The 20,277-nt window shown below is 36.8% G+C and overlaps 1 protein-coding gene across 1 annotated transcript; it reads right to left on the bottom strand.

Moving 5' to 3' along the window:
- Positions 1–361: 361 nt before the first annotated feature.
- LOC137734875 (ATPase GET3A-like) lies at positions 362–4,541 on the bottom strand. Its single transcript, XM_068474186.1, has 7 exons — positions 4,160–4,541; positions 3,622–3,746; positions 3,318–3,468; positions 3,020–3,130; positions 1,856–1,994; positions 1,652–1,767; positions 362–898 (listed from the first exon to the last, which is right to left on the bottom strand). The coding sequence occupies exons 1-7, from the start codon at positions 4,418–4,420 to the stop codon at positions 722–724; spliced, it is 1,080 nt and encodes a 359-aa protein (XP_068330287.1). The 5' UTR covers positions 4,421–4,541; the 3' UTR covers positions 362–721.
- Between the last annotated feature and the right edge of the window lie 15,736 nt (positions 4,542–20,277).

Raw genomic sequence — 20,277 nt, forward strand, 5'->3', positions numbered from 1 at the left:
GTCAAACCCTCCCACTCTCATTAGTATAGATTAGCGATATCATGTTTTTTTTTTTTTTTTTTTGGAAGACTCAGCGATATCAGTTTTACTAAAAAGAAAATTACAAGAAAATCCATTTTGGAAGATGGTACTATTTATTAGGGTCTCATGTTAATTTGATATGAACACACAACTCCTGACATGGGATTTTTTTTTCTTTCTCCATCACAATCTGGAATGATTAAAATGTGAAGAATTGTGGATCAAAACTTACACGATTTTTGCCTAATCGATAATCTTATTTGTCATGACTCATGAGTCATGGCAGAGTCGCAGACTAACCGGCTCGAAATAATTACTAATAAAAGAAAATAAAAATACAAATCCCTGTAAAATGCCAATTCATACTCCCACAATGGTGCCAGAATCCAATGTATACAAAGCCTATAATCCATTTACTATTATTTCCGCAACAAAATTGCAACACAATCTGACATAGAGCTAAGGGCAGGTGATAGAACAAAATGATTTCGCCTATAAATTCTTCGACGTTGGAATCTTCAATGAAGTAAATTACATTAATGTCCAATACATGACAGTTCTTATGATCTAGATTCTAGGACGACGTAAAAGAACTCATCAAATAAACCAAGCAACCTGGAAACATCTATCGGCATAGCCTAAACTGGGGAGGGAGTATGCCATCTGATGCTAAACTAGGAGGGTGGTAAACATGGGAGTATTAAACCTTTTGTTTTCCTTTCCTCAGTCTTTCTAGTTCTGTTTCGGCGTCTTTCAACTGCTGCCTTAGAGTGAGCACCCTTTGCTCCAACTCTTCCACTGTGCCTTTGCTGGTGGAAGGTTGGTATGGTGTCAGAAAATGACACGAAAACGCTTTTAGAGCATCTACTCCTGTAACCTACAAAAGTAATCAAAGGGATGATGAATAATAAGTCAATGATTGTAATTGTGCTTATACAATGACAAATGTCAGATTACGAATACTCATGGTGCAAATGTTCATGCAAATTCTAAAGCTAATAAGCCTTAGAGAAAGAAGCCTTGACAATAGGTGAATTTAGTTACCACATACAGTACCAAATTGGAATCAAATCGAAGAACAAAGAGGCCTCAGATATTTTACGGATAGAAATCATCAGATGGTGGTCTCACAAAACCCATCAAGAATATCTCCCACACTATACATTGTGGAATGAAAAAAAGGAGTCTTAATAAATTAATCAACCGACCGAAGAAATATCAAAGCACTGGGATATTCGGTGTGAAATCACATTCCTTTTTCTCAGATAACCGAATATTCTACCAAAAAAATTATAAGAATATTTGAATAAATATAACTAAACAAAAATATTAAGTACAGACATTATTTGTGAAAGGAAAAAATAGAAATCAGAATAAGGGTTAATCCTAAAAAGAATGGCCCCGCCCCCCGGGGTGGGGGTGTGGTGGTGGTGGTTGTTTGTTTGTTTGAATCAAATACCATCATCTATAGCCCTCTTTCCAACTACATTGGGTTCCACATTTACAAAAATAACAATCCATCAAATGGAAAGTACCGGGAAGCATGTTGCAGAAGTTTACAGATCACCAACCCTCTTTTCTTTCCAGAACAAGTCTAAGTTTCATAAATTATGGCACTCTATGGTCTTACCTCTTCCGGCAGCAATGGCAGCTTGGTGATGTTAAAGTCATCATACAACATGTAGAACTGATCTAGGTACTTTTGTTGCATTCGCATTCTTGCTTTGAGTAGAGTAGATTCTGTGCCTAGAAAAACAAAATTACCCAAAAGATGATTAAACTTAAGCTCAGAGCACGTAAAAGAAATTAATGTACACGGACACAGTAGGCATACCTTCTTCATCGTAAAGTACTTGGTTAATGATGATATTGTGTGTATCTATCTCGAATTTGGTGAGTTCCTGCACCAGTCTCTCTGTTTCATAGAGAGAGAGGAACTCTGGGATGCAAACGCAGACAAAGGTTGTCAAGTCCTGCCAAAAGTGAGATTGAATGCATCCATAAATGCCTATATATTTGGAAATTTAATTTGGAGGCAAAAGTGTGATGAAGTTTGGAACGCAACTTTAGATTTTGAAAAGAACTTAAAATTCCTTCTCCTTTCAAAACTGACTCATCAAAGCATCTCTACTCACGATATTGAAGGAAACAAAAGGTTTCAGCTTCTATCTAACCACGTCTAAAAGTACTCTCTTCTTTAGGGGTGAGGATTGGAGATTAGGAAGTACCAAAGAGTGACCGCCTTCGCTACCTAAGATCTATCTTGCAAAAGACAGAAAGTTGGATGGAGACCTCAACCATAGAATGCAAGCTGGATGGATGAAGTGGAAGAGTGCATCGGGTGTGTTGTGCGACCGTCATATGCCACTAAAGCTCAAGGGCAAATTTTATAGGACGGCTACGAGGCCAGCAATGCTTTATGGTACGGAATGTTGGGCGGTGAAGCTTCAACACGTACATAAAATGAGTGTAGCGGAGATGAGAATGCTTTGTTGGATCTGTGGGCATACGAGAAAGGATAAGATATGAGGATATTCGAGGTAAAGTAGGGAGTAGCCAAAATTGATGGAACGATGAGAGAAAATCGGTTACATTGGTTTGGACATGTGAAACGAAAGCCAATTGACGCTCTAGTTAGAAGATGCGATTACGAGACAGACGTTCAGAGCCAAAGGGGTAGAGGAAGACCTAGGAAGACTTTGGAAGAGACTCTAAGAAAAGACTTGGAGTATTTGGATCTAACAGAAGACGTGGCACAGAATCGAGCGCAATGACATTCTAGAATTCATACAGCCGACACCACTTAGTGGGAAAAGGCTTTGTTGTTGTTGTTGTAGGGAACCAAAACCTAACCAAGGAAAAAAGTTTATTTTTCTTTCAATAATTATTTACCCCTTTTACCTTTACTTTAATGTATTACAGATCCGAAACATATATGTATCCAAAATCAATGATACAGTCAACAAAAAAAAAAGGGAAAATGAATGAGCAGACTTACTGGATCCTTGAATTGCTGATTAACTTGTTCAATCACATCTTTCATGCCCTCCAGCTTTCCCAGAATTGCATCCTCTCCAAATTCGTCACCAACACCAAAGAGGCTTGTCATCTGTCTCAATCAATTTTGAAACACTTAATACCATCAATGTAGAAACAGTTGTACCTGACCAATTACAAGCCTACAAAACTCGGACAATAGGAATTGTGAAAAAGTGAAAAGTCCACTCGTGTCTTAAACCATATATATTTGAATGCAAGGAAAGATATGACTGACAAGAGGGTTCAACGGTATATACCTGAGTCATTAAACCGCCAAATTTATTTTTCAAAGACATCACTTTCGCCAGACCTTTCTCCATGGTTGATGGAAACTGCAACAGTCGAAGCGTATGGCCAGTTGGTGCAGTATCAAATACTATAACCGAATAATCCATTGTTTGGACCAGTCTGCAGGGACATAATTTCCACAAATGATTTAGCAGATTGATTACTAACGCAAAATTAAAATAAGTAGCACATGCAAGGAAATCTACCAAGATAGTAAACAGCAAGCAAGTATTGGGTTTAAAAGAAACAAACATAAGGGATCACGAATCTCACTTTAGCATCTCTGCAAAGCTCATGGCCTCATCAATTCCAGGAATGGCATTTGCTAGATCAGAAAACAAATTATCCATTCCATCGCTTCCGCTCATGTCTTCGTGCTCAACGGTAGGATCCACTTCCTACGTAGGATCAAAACCAAACAATGAGACTGGCATAAATTGCAAACTACACACAGACAATTGCATGCACAAAGAGGTCAAATTCAGAAACATTCATTAGACCATTGCATGCACAAAGAGGTCAAATTCAGAAACATTCATTAGACCAGGCAATGAATAATTGGCTCTAATTTCAGAAAACAAGATCAATGCCTCAACAAATTGTTCAGAGAACTGAAACTAACTCAAAATCTATGAACTGAGAATCCCGAATTTGCTCAAATAACAGCAAATTCTAAGAATCCAGCAACCGGGTATCTCTCAAATTCATCAAAAACCCAAAATTCCACCCAAAAATAATTCCCAAAATCCAAAATTTACTGAAAGAAGAAATAATTAACCAGTATAAATAAATTGTGAATCGAAGAGCTTACCATGGCATAGAGATTGGTGAACCCATTAACCAAAGTTGGAGTCTTGGTGAACTTCTGCTGAAAAGCATCGCTGAGATTGTGAGCGGGGTCGGTGGAGATGATCAAAACGGAGGATCTGACTCGGGAGAGAAGGATCGAGAGGATCGAGCTGCATGTCGTTTTGCCCACACCACCTTTGCCACCAACAAAGACCCACTTGAGGCTCTGTTGCTCCAGTACGTTCTGTATAGTCCCCTCTAGTAAATCTGACGCTGCCGCCATTTACTCACAGACCACCGTTTACTCTCTCTCAAGAGTAAGCACTTGAACCCAGAAATCTAGAGAGAGAAGGAAACAGTTGGAAGGAGACTGAGTAAATCGAACCCGGGGACGTTATTATTTCGGGTGGGGTTGAGCCCACGCTCTTTCAAAGGTGATTGTTGTTGTGGTGAGAGCAAGGTTCAAAAACATGTTAGTTGGATTGCGGATTGGAGCCTAGTGCTTGGGTAATTAGATGGATTAATCGAATTTAAATAAATTTATTACAAATAAGTATTTGTTTATATTTAAAAAATATATGCATAATTACATTGAAAAACATAAATTATAAAATAGAATGATATATATATTATAAAGTAGTATAACCTATTAAAGCATGAGAACAAGTATATAATGTGTGCTCATCTAAGTATTCAACAAATCTCTTACAATTTATTAAAAGAAATAAAATGAAAAATAAAAGTTATCTATTTTTTGTCTAAGTAAGAGCCGCAAGGTGGGTTTAGGCGGCCTTGGCGAGCACCTAAACAGGTTTAAACGTCATTTCTTGAATTTCAAATGCCTAACGATTAATCGGGACGGTGGTTAAATGCCTAGCTCCTAGACGCCTAGGCGGTGCTAGACAGGGATTTTAGAAAAGTGGCTGAGAGTGAGATGGCAGCCAAAAACCTGCATAACAGAATGATCCGGTCCTATGTAGCCGAATCGTCTTTTTATTTTTTTTTATTTTTTTTATATGATAATTTTTAGAACCCCTTGTAGAATTTAAAACAGTTACTCAAGATTTTGGAGGAAGTCCCTCTCAAAATATAAACAATAGGATAAATATATTAAAATTCATCTAAACTACAGTAAGCATGATTCGAAATGCAAAGAGTAAAAAATAAATTGAGAGTGAAAAACTTTGAGGGTCACAATTTCGCTTTTCAAACTTGCACGATTAAACTTTTTGAGGATTCTTTCTTTCTTATGACTTAAGTCATCTTCTAAGAAAAAACAAACTGTTAATTAATTGGCAAATGCCCAATCAAAGAAAGGTTTATATTAATTTAGGCATGTAAAATCTGCTGTATAATTATATTAAGCTGCTATAACATTTTGGGAACTTGGAAAACGTATTACAGAAGATTCAAGTCTTCATTTTTCATTTGAAGGCCACCAATAAACAAGCATTATTGGCATTGATTTATCCTCGGAAAGTCAAGTTTCATTGTACAAAGCACTGTTCTAAAAATCTCTGCCTAGCGTCGCCTAGGCGCTAGGCGGCTAGCCACTGCCCCGATTAATCCCTAGGCATTTTAAAATTAAAAAAAGGTGCCTAAACCTGCTAAGGCACTCGCCTAGACCGCCCAGGCACCTACCTAGCCCTCCCAGACCCGCCTAGATTGCGACTCACTTAGACAAAAAATAGATAACTTTCATTTTGCATTTTATTTTTTCAAATAAATTGTAAGAAACTTGTTGAGTACTTAACTGAACACACATTATATGCTTGTTTCTCATGTTATCATTATGTTCAAATACTTCATAATATATATCATTCTATTTTGTAGTCTATGATAAAATTATATATTTTTAAGTATAACAGATACTTATTTACACAAAATATAATAAATTACTTAAATCCAGTCCGCCTAGGCGTCCCATCTAGGCCCTGCCTAGCCACCTAGGCTTTAGGCCATAGACCGCCGCCCGACTAGTGCCTTGTGTCTTTTAGAACCATGGTACAAAGAGAAGAGGGATGGAAATTAGTAGAGAGAGTTATAGGTAAAGTAGGTTGCAACAATGGAAGTGACACAGATGAAAAGTGTCATGTCTATTATAAAAAGAGGATTCGGCCAACATATAGGCCAAATGTCTAAGAATCTAATCTTTTATTAAAGCAGATGTCTCCTGAAAGTTGGAAACCTCTAATCTTTTGACGACATGAATGATACTTAGCTACAGCTTTGGCAAAAACTGGGCAAACTCGGGACCAATAGTCCTTGGAACCACAATAGTAACACATATCCCCTTTTATGGTGGCAGGTGTTTTTCCTTTATTGTTGAAGTTGGAGGCTTTAGGAGTGGGGTTGTCACACTTCAGGGCTTTGCTTCCTCCTTTGGATAGACCATAACTCTGTCGACGTTGGGCCTTCGACTTTAGGTTGGACCGTAGCCGTGCCTACCATGCGTAGAATGTTGTTTTGGGCATCCGTTTATGTTGGCATATGCTTTTTTAGGCACATTAGTCGAGCTATATCCCCAAAATTTTAAGTGGTGATTAAGAGTGGATTATTTGTGGCCATTGTATTGGGATACATAAATTGCATAATAAAATGACATAAATTATAAAGTGTAAAATCCCGTTCCCGGATTTCACTATTTAAAATTACGTATTTCGTATTCTTATTCGTAGTTCGATGCGTTTTTATATTTACGGCGTATAAATTTTTCGATAAGTGAAATGACGAAAACTCCCTTAATGACCTAAACAGAATTTTCACGGATGTATTTAATCATTTCATGATTTTCCAGAGTTCTTTACATATTTGGATAGTACGTGTCAATACGAACACATGAGCACAAACGAATTGTAATTTGGTATTATAACGAAAGAGTTATAAACGACTGAAGTTGAGGTCAACAAAAAAAAAAGGTCCTTTAATTATTAATGTGGCTCTAGATTTGTTGGAGCAAGAACTGTTGGGATGAAGTGTGACAACCCGTTCCAAATTTTACGTTTTTATTTTATTTTAAAAGCGTGAATTTACTAAATTGCCCTAGAGGCAAGGGCTTTGACTTATGTTGAGCATCGTCTAGAGAGACGTATGACTTATTCTTTTAACATATTTTCATAATACTCGTGGATGTGAACGCAGAGGCGAAAGCCGTTTGCGAGTCCGGATTATAACAGTATAGTTACGGACCTTCGAAATTGGTTATTCAAGGTTTAATGTTTATTTAAATTAAATCCCCACTTTGTGGGGGAAACCCAATCAGAAAATGAAGGGAGGAAAGAAGAAGTAAAGTTGGCAGCCAATCAAAAAGAAGGAAGAAAAGAAAAGAAAAAAAAAAATGGGAAAGCTCCCCCAAAACCGTGACCCGACATGCACGACCATCCATTTTCCAAGGCCGATTCCGGCCAACTCCAGTGGAGTTTTTCGATGCCACCACCACCATCTTGAAGCTCTCATTCTCCTCTACAAAACCCACCCAAGAACCACCTTGATTAACCATGGTATGAGGCGGTTTGAGGCCACGAAAGTTGACGAAAATCAATGGTGCTCCGGCCACCCTTCTCAATTTTCCGGCAAATCGGCAAAGCAATGGCCGATGCCACCACTTGGACTTTGTAGCCCATCATCCCAGGAGCAAAACCCAACCAACCTTGACCCCGTTGGACCACCGTAGACGACGAATCGATGTCGGGAAGTTTTAGGCACCCGCTGGCTTCGTGGGCAAAATTAACCATCTTCCGTCCACTTTTGGACTTCGTGGCAGGTATGAAAGTTGCTCCACTCACTGAGATCTTCATTTCTGTGAAGTTTGAGAATTTTTGGAAATAGTTGAATTTTCCGGCGAGTCGGGGCGGCCGACCGCCACCCGCGGCGGCGCGTGGCCAGTGGGCCGCCAATGCTATTTTTAGGCTATGTCAAATGTCTTGAATTCAGTTTTGTCATTTGAATGACGTAGGTTGATAGTTGGAACCTAAATTCGTTACGATACGTTACTTGATAAAATGTGAATCGATGATCCGACCGTTGGATCGTCACCAAAATTGGATACATTATAATACGTAATATTTAAAGATTATAGGAATTTACGAATCGGGAATCCGACTTACGGATATTCCTGAATTGGATTTGTAAGTTAGTAAAATAAATGTTCACGGCCACTTGTTTTAGGCAATTGGCGGAGATCTGACCGTTGGATCGTAATGAAATTTTAATATGTTATTCTAGAAACATATTGTGGATTGTTGGGGGTTGCGGATTGGAAATCTGATATGCGGATCTTCCGGGTCAAGTTATACAGGGTTGTAAACCCTACCGTCGATCTTTGATCGACGGTTGACTTGTGGTCAATGGGTATCAAACTATTTTAGAATGTCGTTGAGCTTGTGTTTTATGTGAATTACATATTCTACGGATAAGAGTTCTGAGATGTGATTTGATAATTGGTCACAGGGACCAATCATTCAGGACGCCTCAATGCGTGCGCTAGAGAATCATAGCGTGGACTCCAGGTGAGTGCATATTTTCCTTTTTATCGTACATATTGTTGAGAGTTCTATCGACACTTTTAAATTGATTAGGCATATTACTTTCATATATAATTATTGTGAATGCTTGAAGTACCAATATGAACTACGAATGGCTTGATCCCTGTCTAGGGTACGTAGGCAGTCTAACGAGAGGTTAGATGCAGCCATAAAATATTTGAGACAAAAGCCTTATTTGGGAAATTGAGTAATGCAAAGGAAATTGATAAAGACAAGTTTTAGTTTTGTGAATTAGTTAGTTAATTAGTGTTAATTGGGTTATTATGGATAATTATCCTTGAAAATAAGTAGTTCGGGAGTAGAGCGTTATTGATTGTACATTTCACACCGTATTGTTTATAATTGAAAATGCTACAACATGGTTGAGTTTTAGATTGCATCATGGTATATCCATATGTATACTACTTGCATATAATTATTGGGAATGCTTTCAAGTGCAAAGGTGGACGCAGGACAACCAGGTAAGCTTCAGGTGAGTATATGTTGATGTTAGTGATGGTAGTGAGTACGATTGTGTTGAGACATATTATAGCTCATAAACCTGCACCCCAGTGTTAGTGCTCCCGCCCATGGCCAGGGCACAATCCTTCACGTGATGTTCACCTCCCGCACCTTACGCTCACCTTGGATTCAAGGTAGGTGCACAGTCCTGTCGTACAGACCACTTTAGGTGGTTTCGACTCGTAGGTGACCTGCGATTATTCGCCCAGTCTTCATGTGATCGTAGCACTTGGGCGTATTTATTTACACCTAGTCCTGTCGTACAGACCACTTTAGGTGGTTCCGACTCGTGTGTAGGTATACTTATTGAGCTATTGGCTAGCCAGGATTGATGAGATATGGATAAGTCGTACAGGTCACTATAGGTGACTCCGACTTATATGCTAGCCAGGATTGATGAGATATGGATAAGTCGTACAGGTCACTATAGGTGACTCCGACTTATATGCTAGCCATGATTGATGAGATATGGATAAGTTGTACACGTCATTTTAGATGACTCTGACTGATATATCACTTTGTATTGATTTAGTTCATTTGACCTACTTATTAATGTATGGTGGAGTTGATGGCAAACCGTGGTTTTGGTCTTTTCTGAGTATGGTTTGGATATATGTATATATGTTGTACTGTCTTATGGAAAACGTTACGGGTTTTACAATTAGGGGCATTACCTTTAGAGAGGTAATAACTTTGGGAAGTTTGGTTTTATTGCTTACTCACACCTTCTGTTTGGTGCCCTCCAGGTTTTAGCTGCTGAGTTTGTATCGACAAGAATCTGTGGCGAATCTTAGTATTGATGGATAATTCTGAGGGTATGATTCTTACCCGCACTACTGTACCTTACCTATGCTCTGACATCGCGTGTGATATGGGTTCGCTCCCACTTATAGCGCACTCTGGTACTTTGACACTTTTAGATTCAAATTTATTCACTTTTTCTACACTCTATCACATTTTATGGCTTCGTCACCTTCCAGGTGTCGGCCAGCACAGCTCGATTCAGGGTCCAAGTGGACTTTCTGGGTCGGGGTGTGTCAGTTTGGTATCAGAGCATATGTTTGGCAGTATTGTGTTCATCACACGCGTGATGTGAGCACTCTTGGTTTTTGTGTTTGACGTTCGAATGATGCCACCTCGTCGAATATGGAAAAATATGTTAACTTTTCTTCAGTTTTGGACAATTTTGTGGTCTTGACGACATTTTATAAAATCATTTTGGCGGTTGTCCTTCGAATTGAAATGAAGATTTTCCTTGTAGAGGAAAGGTTTTAAAGTAAGGCAAGTTGATGGCCTAAGTAAATGTTTTGATAATCATGTATCGCCAGAGATATTACCAAATAATTCTATCATTGTCCTACCTTCGTTAGTATTGATCCTTTAGAGATTGGAAATCTTAGTTAGTCTTGATTTCTTAGTAACATTTTGCGGAAGATCATTTGAGGGATAATTATTTGTTTGGTCCCTATTAGCACTAATATCTTCAAGCATACTTGTGTTCATGTTGGATCTTTAGTAGGAAGATCAACTGTCGTTGAAGTTTTTTTGAAAGTAGATCTTAAGTAAGGTCTTTTTCTAGCATTGAGATTTTTCAATCAACGCTATTCCCAGATTTTTGCTTTTGTAGTTGTACTCATTAAATGGGTGAGAATAGGCTTGCGAATGTAAGTTGTCATATCCTGGGAGTTGTAGAAATCCAAAAAGCAATCATCAAATCCTCCTAGGATCAATGAACTACTTCGCTTGAGCCGAATAAATTAGGATCGTGGAAGCTTAGGAATAAGCTTTGCAATAGGACGGTAAACTCATGATTGTTGTTTTTACCCTATCACTTATCTAGGCAAACGAAAACCCTTTGACTAACCACCTCTCGATCACTTCCATAAGTAGACATTAGAATCGAAATGCGGGATGATATCTCACTGTTAGATTGTTATGAGTGTCGAGGAAACTGTGAAGACCTTTTAGTTCGTGTCGTAGAGTTGGTTAGTAGTACTGTAAATTCGAGGACGTATACTTTTGGCGTCATATCCCAAAAATCTTACCGCGGATACCACCACATTGTTAAGTTGGTATGGTAACATGACTGAGTATTGCTTTTATTTTTCACGATTAGAACCGTTTGAAACAAACCATCTTATTCATTGACCTAAAGCCAACAATCATCACCTTATTTCGAAGGCTAGATGACACTTCTCGGTGGAGATTTTGATGATGCATAGTGATTGTTGATTGATGTGACAAGTCAATTCAGATTCAGCCTTTCTTAGTAGGTTAACGCTTATGTTTCTCGGTGGTAGAACAGCTAAAGATGAACCATCATACTTATGACCTAGAATTAACAATTTCTAATTTCATTGGAATATTGTTTGGGACTTTTATGTAGAAAAGTGTGTCCAAATCTTCATTGATCTTAGAACTTTTTATTACATTTACTTTTTGGAACAAGCTAAGTTCTGTCAGAGGCAATAGTAGAATTAAATTAGCATCTATGAGTGCACTATCGTGTATCTACTCTCGCACACTTCCAGCATGTCCTATTTTATTTAGTTGGGAAATATGAGTATTGATGTAGAGTTACCTTTAATCTATCAAGAAATGGTTCAAATGATTTTAAGCATTTTGTATGAATGGAGTTAGGAAGTATCTTTTTATATGCTCAGTTCGAGATATGTTGTATATGTAAAGAATGTGAAATTCATTAATCGTGATGCTAAACCAATGATAGCTTATATGATGTTCCAATTGGTGGTTGTTTACTTAAGTAGAAAACAATATTCTTCTTGCCCTAAAAATTGAAGTATTGGCAATAGTTATTTCCTTAAAATGGGCGTTGAAATTTCAACAACAAGACACTTGTGAAGACCACTAAGATAGAAGTGGGATGTAGTCAATCTCTTCGGGTGATGTGATCTAGAAGTTCTCTTTGTGACGTGACCAAATGTGGAAGTAGGGAAGAGATAAAATCGAGGCTCCCGTTGATATGTTTTTAAATGAATCCTCACTCTAGATGCACCTTACTTTTGATTAATGTTGTGGGGATATTGAGGATATAGAGTTCAAATTTCCTTGGGCAACTACAATTTTCTAATTGCGTCCAGAGGACGATGACTTTTTGAGAAAACTATTCCTAGACTTCTATACAAATTCAACAAACAGAAACCTGACAAGATTATCATCTTGGTGTATTTATATTTCATCGTGTTACATGTTTCACTTCCAAGCCTTTGGAAGTCGTTATGAAGGTTTTGAGTATTAGAAGTTGTTCAGTATTACATTTCTACTCCTAGATTAACGATTAGTTTGAAATGAGTTACTCAGACCTTTGTGGACGAGTTGCATCTTGTTTGTCCCACCAGTAGCATGGTTGCAGTATATCCTTATTTCCATTCTAGTCACTTGTAACCACAGTTATAATTTCGGGTTAACTATGGTATCATTGGAGTTGATGTATGAAGATTTTACGCACAGTGCATATTTAATAGACGTATACTTTTGTTAGAATTATGGGTAACTACGGTTACATTCATGTTTAGGAGTATGGTATCTTTCGAAATATAATACAAATATTGTATGTGCAGCTTATGATTTACAGCAGATTATTGCGAACAAATATTTGATTGAGATTGTGATGTAGAAAATTTATGTTATTGACGATGTTGCCTCAGAAGGTAGTGAATGAGTACGATGGAGGCTGGTATGTGTATTTCCCATTGAGGGGCAAGATGGTAATATTGCACCATCGGGAATTGTTACTTGCTTATCAAGACAACAGTGAATTGTAGGTTTTGCGGGGTGCAGACCGTAATATTAATAACTTATTCGTTGGGTTGTTAAGCAAGTAAACGAGTAGATTATTCTACGTTAATATTTGTGCTTACTTATTTAATTCGTTAATTGTTGTTTGGGCTTGATCCAAAACTATTACATACTTAATTTCGAAGTGCGTTATGCTTTGAACACGTTTATGGGAGGTTAGTAGGAATTTGGAGGCATGAAAGAAGAGTCACTACACTCCGATCATGACGGAATGTCATCCTCTTTTATGTAGTCGCTATCACTTTGTGTCTTCCTCGTGTATGTATTTACATACATATATCTCTTTAATTTTGAGTATTCTACTTTGGACTGATGATTTTAAATTTCGAGGACGAAATTTTCTTAAGGTGGGTAGATTGTGACAACCCGTTCCAAATTTTACGTTTTTATTTTATTTTAAAAGCGTGAATTTACTAAATTACCCTAGAGTCAAGGGCTTTGACTTATGTTGAGCATCGTCTAGAGAGACGTATGACTTATTCTTTTAACATATTTTCATAATACTCGTGGATGTGAACGCAGAGGCGAAAGCCATTTGCGAGTCCGGATTATAACGGTATAGTTACGGACGTTCGAAATTGGTTATTCAAGGCTTAATGTTTATTTAAATTAAATCCCCACTTTGTGGGGGAAACCCAATCAGAAAATGGAGGGAGGAAAGAAGAAGTAAAGTTGGCAGCCAATCAAAAAGAAGGAAGAAAAGAAAAGAAAAAAAAAATGGGAAAGCTCCCCCAAAACCGTGACCCGACTGAAGGAAGATTTGTGAAAAACAAGTTCATTTGAGCAACATCAACAACATGCAATTAACAATTAAAAGGCGGAATCATGTTTATATGCACTCAAAAACAAAACTTAACCCATGAACTTCAAAGCCTAGTAGATAGGTGAACCAAGACTCAACTCAAAACAAAGTGAGTTGAGAAATCAATACCTTTGTAGATTCCTCTTTGCATAAGCAAAGGCTAATCACCCAAAGAGAGGGCCTTCATTCCTTGCATCTTAGATCCATGGATTTGGATGGATGAAAAGGTTTCTCCAAGTTCCCAAAATTGAAAACCTCTAAGTCTCCACACCAAGGCATATTGTAGAAGAAATGAGTGACCTTGGAGGAGTTTGATTGCTAGATGATCCCTCCAAGGTGGCTAAAATTTTAGAGAGAAAGGAGAGCTTGTGTTCTCATCCTTTCCCCAAAAACAACCCTTAATGAATTTTGGCTATAAAGTCATACTTATTCCTTAATTCATTTGAGTGGCAAACTTGTAAATAAGTCCAAAACCACTCCTTCTTTAACATGGGATTTATTGGGCTATTTGGGCCTTTGTGAATCATTATTCATTAAGTTGTCACACAACTTAAGTCAATGGACTTGACGTTCGAAGCCCATTGGGCCTTAAGGTCCAAAACTATCCCGAGGTATTTTAACGAACTTATTCGTTTGATTAATAATCATATTAATTAATCCTTGCCATAAATAATTAAACCATTTAATTATTCTTACTCATCTCCGCTGAATCTTCAATCTCTACCTTACACGGTGTACGATCCATTAGGTTCCTTTTAGTGAGGCAGTGGGCGATTCAAACTCTTTCAAATCGATTGTGAATTGAAACTTACTTTCAATTCTCCCGTTAGTGATAATACACTTTTAGGGCTTCCACAAACCATGGTTGACGCCTAGCAGCATGTCATGGTTACCCAAGCTAATCAGAAGAGGTGGAGAACCTATTCAGTTTTAGGATTACAAATGCAATACGGTCTTTCTCTAATACAATACTCTTGACCACATTGTTTGGTTTGATAGTTTATTCATGTCTACTATCCAATGTGAGTCTTGTGCTTATATGATTACCTTGAATGTGCTTTGGAACACATTCCTAAATTTCATTCATACTTTGGCCAAAGATTCTTAATCATATCATAGAGTATTCTCCCTCAAACAGTTTGAAGGTTAGAGATCCCTTGTTGCGCATTCACTTGCCTCCATGGCTAAGTGGCTTAACCCCAACGATGCCGTGGACACCCTCCTGATGGAGTGACTTTGACATAATCAAAGATTAAGGACCTAACCACAAGACAACTGTGATGCCTCAGGTCAAAAGACTAATTTGCATTATCCCAACCATGAGTTCTCATGTGACATGAATATGAGAACTCTTCGTTGATCGTGTTCAGTGAACTCATTCTCTATTGAGCACCTACGTACTTGTCTTGATGTCACACACACCAATGACTCGAGACTAGTCACTCTCCCTGAGAGAAGACATAGCACGTACTGATCTTAACGGACTGTCAATGCCCAATTGACAATCCTATGATCAGGAACGTTTAGGATGTGTCAACGAAAGAATGGTCTCATGAATCTAACTTCTTTAGATCGCATTCTTCCAATCACATATTCCTTGGACTTATCGTTTAAGTATATAACATTTATATGAGACGGCTCAAACAATAATGTTTGCCCTTAATATTAAACTAGTTTAATTTAACATGTGAAATGTCCATAAAGTATCATCATATGATTGGTTTTAGGGCACATTTCCAACAATCTCCCACTTGCACTAGAGCCAATCAGCTTAGTCATCAGTGATGATACCTCTTCTGTAGTCATTTCATAAATGGCTGAGTAGTAGGCCTAGACAATGGATATCTATATGTTATCCATAGAAGCAACCTTGAGAATAACGACGTCACCATTATACATGATTCTCAATCATGTGGTTCAGTCTCTCATTTGAGTTCGGACCTTGATGAGACCTTGATTCCCTGGCTTGAGCTATCGCCCCATTAGTGTCATACACTTTCTGGTTGGAACCGAATGGAAAGTTCATAAATGAACTTTCCCATCCAAACAACAATGTTGTAAGCTTCTATATGGCAATATATTTTGCATACATGATGGAACACATTAAAGTCATTACTTTTAACGTTTCCACCCAAATATCTCTTTAGTCATAATAAAGAGATATCTCATTATCACTTCATTCATAATGAAGAGATATTCTATGATGGATTAGATTCATAATCTAATACATTTACGCTTCCATTACGTTACTCTAATTCTTCCTCATTCTTGAGGAATCCATCCTTAGTATTTCTTAAATACCTAAGGATTCACTTGACAGTTGCCATGGTTCTGATCCTGGGCTTGCACTGATATCATCTTGTACCGTTCTAGGTACAACTTATATCAAGGTTTTCATACAATATGAAATACATAAATCATCTTTCTGCGTATGCATAAAGGATTCTATTTACGCATTATTTCTTTGGGAGTCAAAGGGTACATTCCCTTTGAGAAGAACAACTTCCTAGTCTCACTAGAATTGTCATTCTAATTGAAGTTTATCATCAAATGAGAAACTTCCTAGCATCTCTTGTCTATTTTAGGGATTGATATAATCCAATTATATCTTGAAATATATCATTATAGATTTCCTTTCCATTATATAGACTATATCTCCCATATACATTCTATCATTATTTTAAAGTCATAACTTTAACGATGAAGAATTCCTTTCATTTTCAAAATTAATATATATCATGTATATATATTCAAATTTAGGAATATGATTAACTCCCACTAATCTTTTGTAAACCTAGTAAACAAAAGATTCATTTACATCTTTATGAGAAATCAAACAATTGATCTTTTCTCATAAGACGCTTATAGCTCCCACTAGCTTGCTAAGATCCATGATGGATGGATCTCTACAACTAACCTGTCTTGTGATTTATAGTTTTAGACATATATTATCAAGACTATATTAATAATGGTTTCGGAAACCCATATTATGTCCAAACATTAAATCACCATTTAGTTGTAGCTAGCAATCTTCGAATTAATTGAAACCAAGACTATGTCAAAGATGGTTTCTTCAAAGTCAACCATTCTCTTTGAGTGTAGTCACCTTAAGCTACCAATTAGCTGTGAAGGTTTCATTATTTCGGGTCAAATGGTAATTTACCATTTCCTTGAGTATATATCGTATATACACTCAATGTAATCATAAGGATTTTCATTCTTATTTCTTTCGAATTAAGAGGTGCAACTCTATGACATAGTCATAAAGTTCAAACCATTCAACTGAGACGGTTTATAAATCATTCTGGACTACCTTGGAGCTTGTGGTATAGGAACTAGGTTGTCTTAGAAGTATATATCATATATATATGGGTAATTGATAATGTCCAATGAACTAAATCTTATTCATGTTCATTCTTCTCCTAATGGAGAAATTCATTATCTTACGATGCTACTTTCCTTGATATTTTTCAAGGAAATTAATCTAAAGTGTTACTTTTTCCTTGGATCAAATCTAAGGAGGTAAATACTTTAGACGTCTTACTCATCTACTTACATTTCTTGAATTCTTTGAAACCCTTTGCAAAGTATTCGGACTTTATAAACTATAGTCCAACCGAGAGTGATCTTCGGTGAATGTCATACAACATGAGTAGTATTATGTTGTGGACAAGTGCCACTAACATCTAAGTGAATTAACCTCAACAACTTTGTGCTTCTTTCTTCTTTCCAAAAGAATAAAGATTCGAACATTTCGCCTCTATACAATTTTAACAAGAAGGTATTGGATCCGGATCTAACGATCCAAAGCATCCATCTATGACCAACTCGTAACTTATGTTTTAGAGGTATCACAACTCAGTTGGGATTAGTCACTACCTTGCAACCTTTTGGGTTTTAAGCATCATCGTATTCTAAACAGTTAAACTACCACATCATCTCTACTATAGAGACAACCAATTAAATTACAATAATCTAATTATTGATTAATAAAGAACAATGTTTTGTCAAACAAAACATTTATCCATCTCTACTATAGTGACGGATTTAAGTTCCTTAAAATTAGAATGTAAAGACAATCTTTAGTATTTTCCAATTTCTTTGGTAGTTCATATGAGGAAGTAAGTACAATCCGCTTTCGCAGAGATCTTTATTTTATTCACTTTCCGAATGTGAAGTACTTTCTCTTCTCTCATTAATCTTCTACTTTTTATTAGCACACTTTTACAACAATTGTAAAACATAGTTACTAATACGGAATCAAGCATTCAAGTAGAAGAACCAACTGTTTTGAACTATTTCAAGAACATATTACAACACCTTCGAAAGATGTGTTCTTGACACTTGCAAGACATTTCTTGCAAATACCCCTTCCAATGTCCATCCTTTCATAAAGAAAGTTTGTTCCCTTGGAGTTATTTTGCCTTCTTCATTTGACTTCTCCTTTGACTACAATAGTCATGGTCCCTAAACTCCCACTATCTCTCTTGAAACTTATTTCAATTGTGTTATACACATCAAACAATTTGGAGAGTGTGTGGTTATTGTTCACTATATAGTTTACAATAAACTTAGTGAACCATTACGATAGGGACACAAAGGTGAAGTCATTGCCTAATTTCCGTCTCGTTAAGTGGTTTAACACTTCAACACTCAATGATTCAAAATCATCATAAGTCCATGTTGATGGACTATTTTTGTCAACCAACCATTATGTTCTAAACATAATTACAAACTTTCAAGAGTTGTTCAAGGCAACTTTCATTTCTTCATACAACAATTTGTATTTGAAGAATTATGACATTAAAAGTGTTGTCCTTCTCATGTTAGACTTATCTAACATATTCTTCCAATGATACATTATCAATAGGAAGATTGTGAGGATGAGACTACTTAGTTACATCTACAAGCCATTAAAGACAATCTATGGGATTGTAGAACTAAGTCCGGAAATTAAAGCATTCGGCTTTTCTTTGTCAAGTTTTGGATAGCGTTTGCAAATATATTGGTAAACAAATACATAACGAATATAAATTGATTGATTTTAAGCCATTTGATTCGGGTCTTTAAATCAAATAGCACCACCCACTATTTTTGGCAAATTCCATATCCCTCATCGGAATTCGAGAGTTATATTGAACTCTTAGCGGGGCATGGGAGACTCACCATTACCAAGCCCACCTCAGAATTATATCATGTTGGTTAGCAAAAATAATGATGAGAGAATAACACTTTAGTCATTTACAACTCTTGTAATTACCCATCTACTTTGGCCTCTAGAGAATGAATGCCTCAGAATTATATCATGTTGGCACCATTGCACTTAGTTAAGTTATTCCCACCATACTTAGTTTATGTAGAGGTTCAAGCACAACCTCAGAATTATATCATGTTGGTCATACTCGTTGTCTACACTCACCTCATCATATGTTTATGGACTCCTCCTGGATGTAAGCACATACTTTGTACTTTCCCATTATAGGGTGAAGCCGGTGCATGAGTCACAAACGATTGGAGCCCACCACGGTGGAAGGCCTACGAAGAAATGTTCAAAACATCTCTCGTTTATCAACTTAATATTCGTTTGTTGAGGGTTTTAGGTCTCATCACATATAAACATACATTTTAATCCAATTAAAACATTTTGGTCCTATTACAACTATTGGTCCATATGATTGATTTAGTAGTATATAATACTCCCACTATGCTTTTAAAACGGTTTTTAAAGCAAGACTATATGATACTACTAACATAAGATTTGCATTCATTGATGGACTATATAGTTGCCTTATGGCCTTAGGATGACTATGAACCTTTGATTCGATTCAACACGAGCCTAGTGTTGAATCTCGGTCTAGGGATGGTGATTGATTTTAGTTACGCGTTTAATCACATTAAGGCGTGTTGTCTTATTGGGCGTTGGACCCAACTACTCCAATTTCATGCATATCGAATAAAACAAGAAAGGAGTACTTCAAAGTAAATAAGAGCTTATGCTCTTTTACAACAATTGATCAAATCAAATTACTTTAAAGTAAAGAAGAGCTTATGCTCTTTTACAACAATTGATCATATCAAATTACAACCAAAATTTAATCTACACATTCCCATGGTTCAAACAAATTTGAAACGGCCTTTCACATAGCTCAATTATAGTAGGCTTAGGTTCATAATCACCCTTTCTTTAATTAGTTAACGCTTTAACTAATTAAACTTGAATGCAACATTTTCATTTGGTTTTTGTATCCATAGAATTGATTTAAATGGAGCTAAATGAAATGAAAATCCAATTCTCATTTAAAGAGACAAAACAATTTTGTTCTCTACCTAATTTGGGCCAAAATGCTATGACCTCAACTTTTGGGCCATTTTGCAAAACTTAAACTTTTGGGGTCACTTTGTAAAAACACAAAAGTCCACTACTTCATGTAATTACAACTAGAACCCAAAAATTTCCACAAAAGCTAAAACTTC

This window comes from Pyrus communis, chromosome 5 (assembly GCF_963583255.1).
Source record: "Pyrus communis chromosome 5, drPyrComm1.1, whole genome shotgun sequence".
NCBI lineage: Eukaryota > Viridiplantae > Streptophyta > Magnoliopsida > Rosales > Rosaceae > Pyrus > Pyrus communis.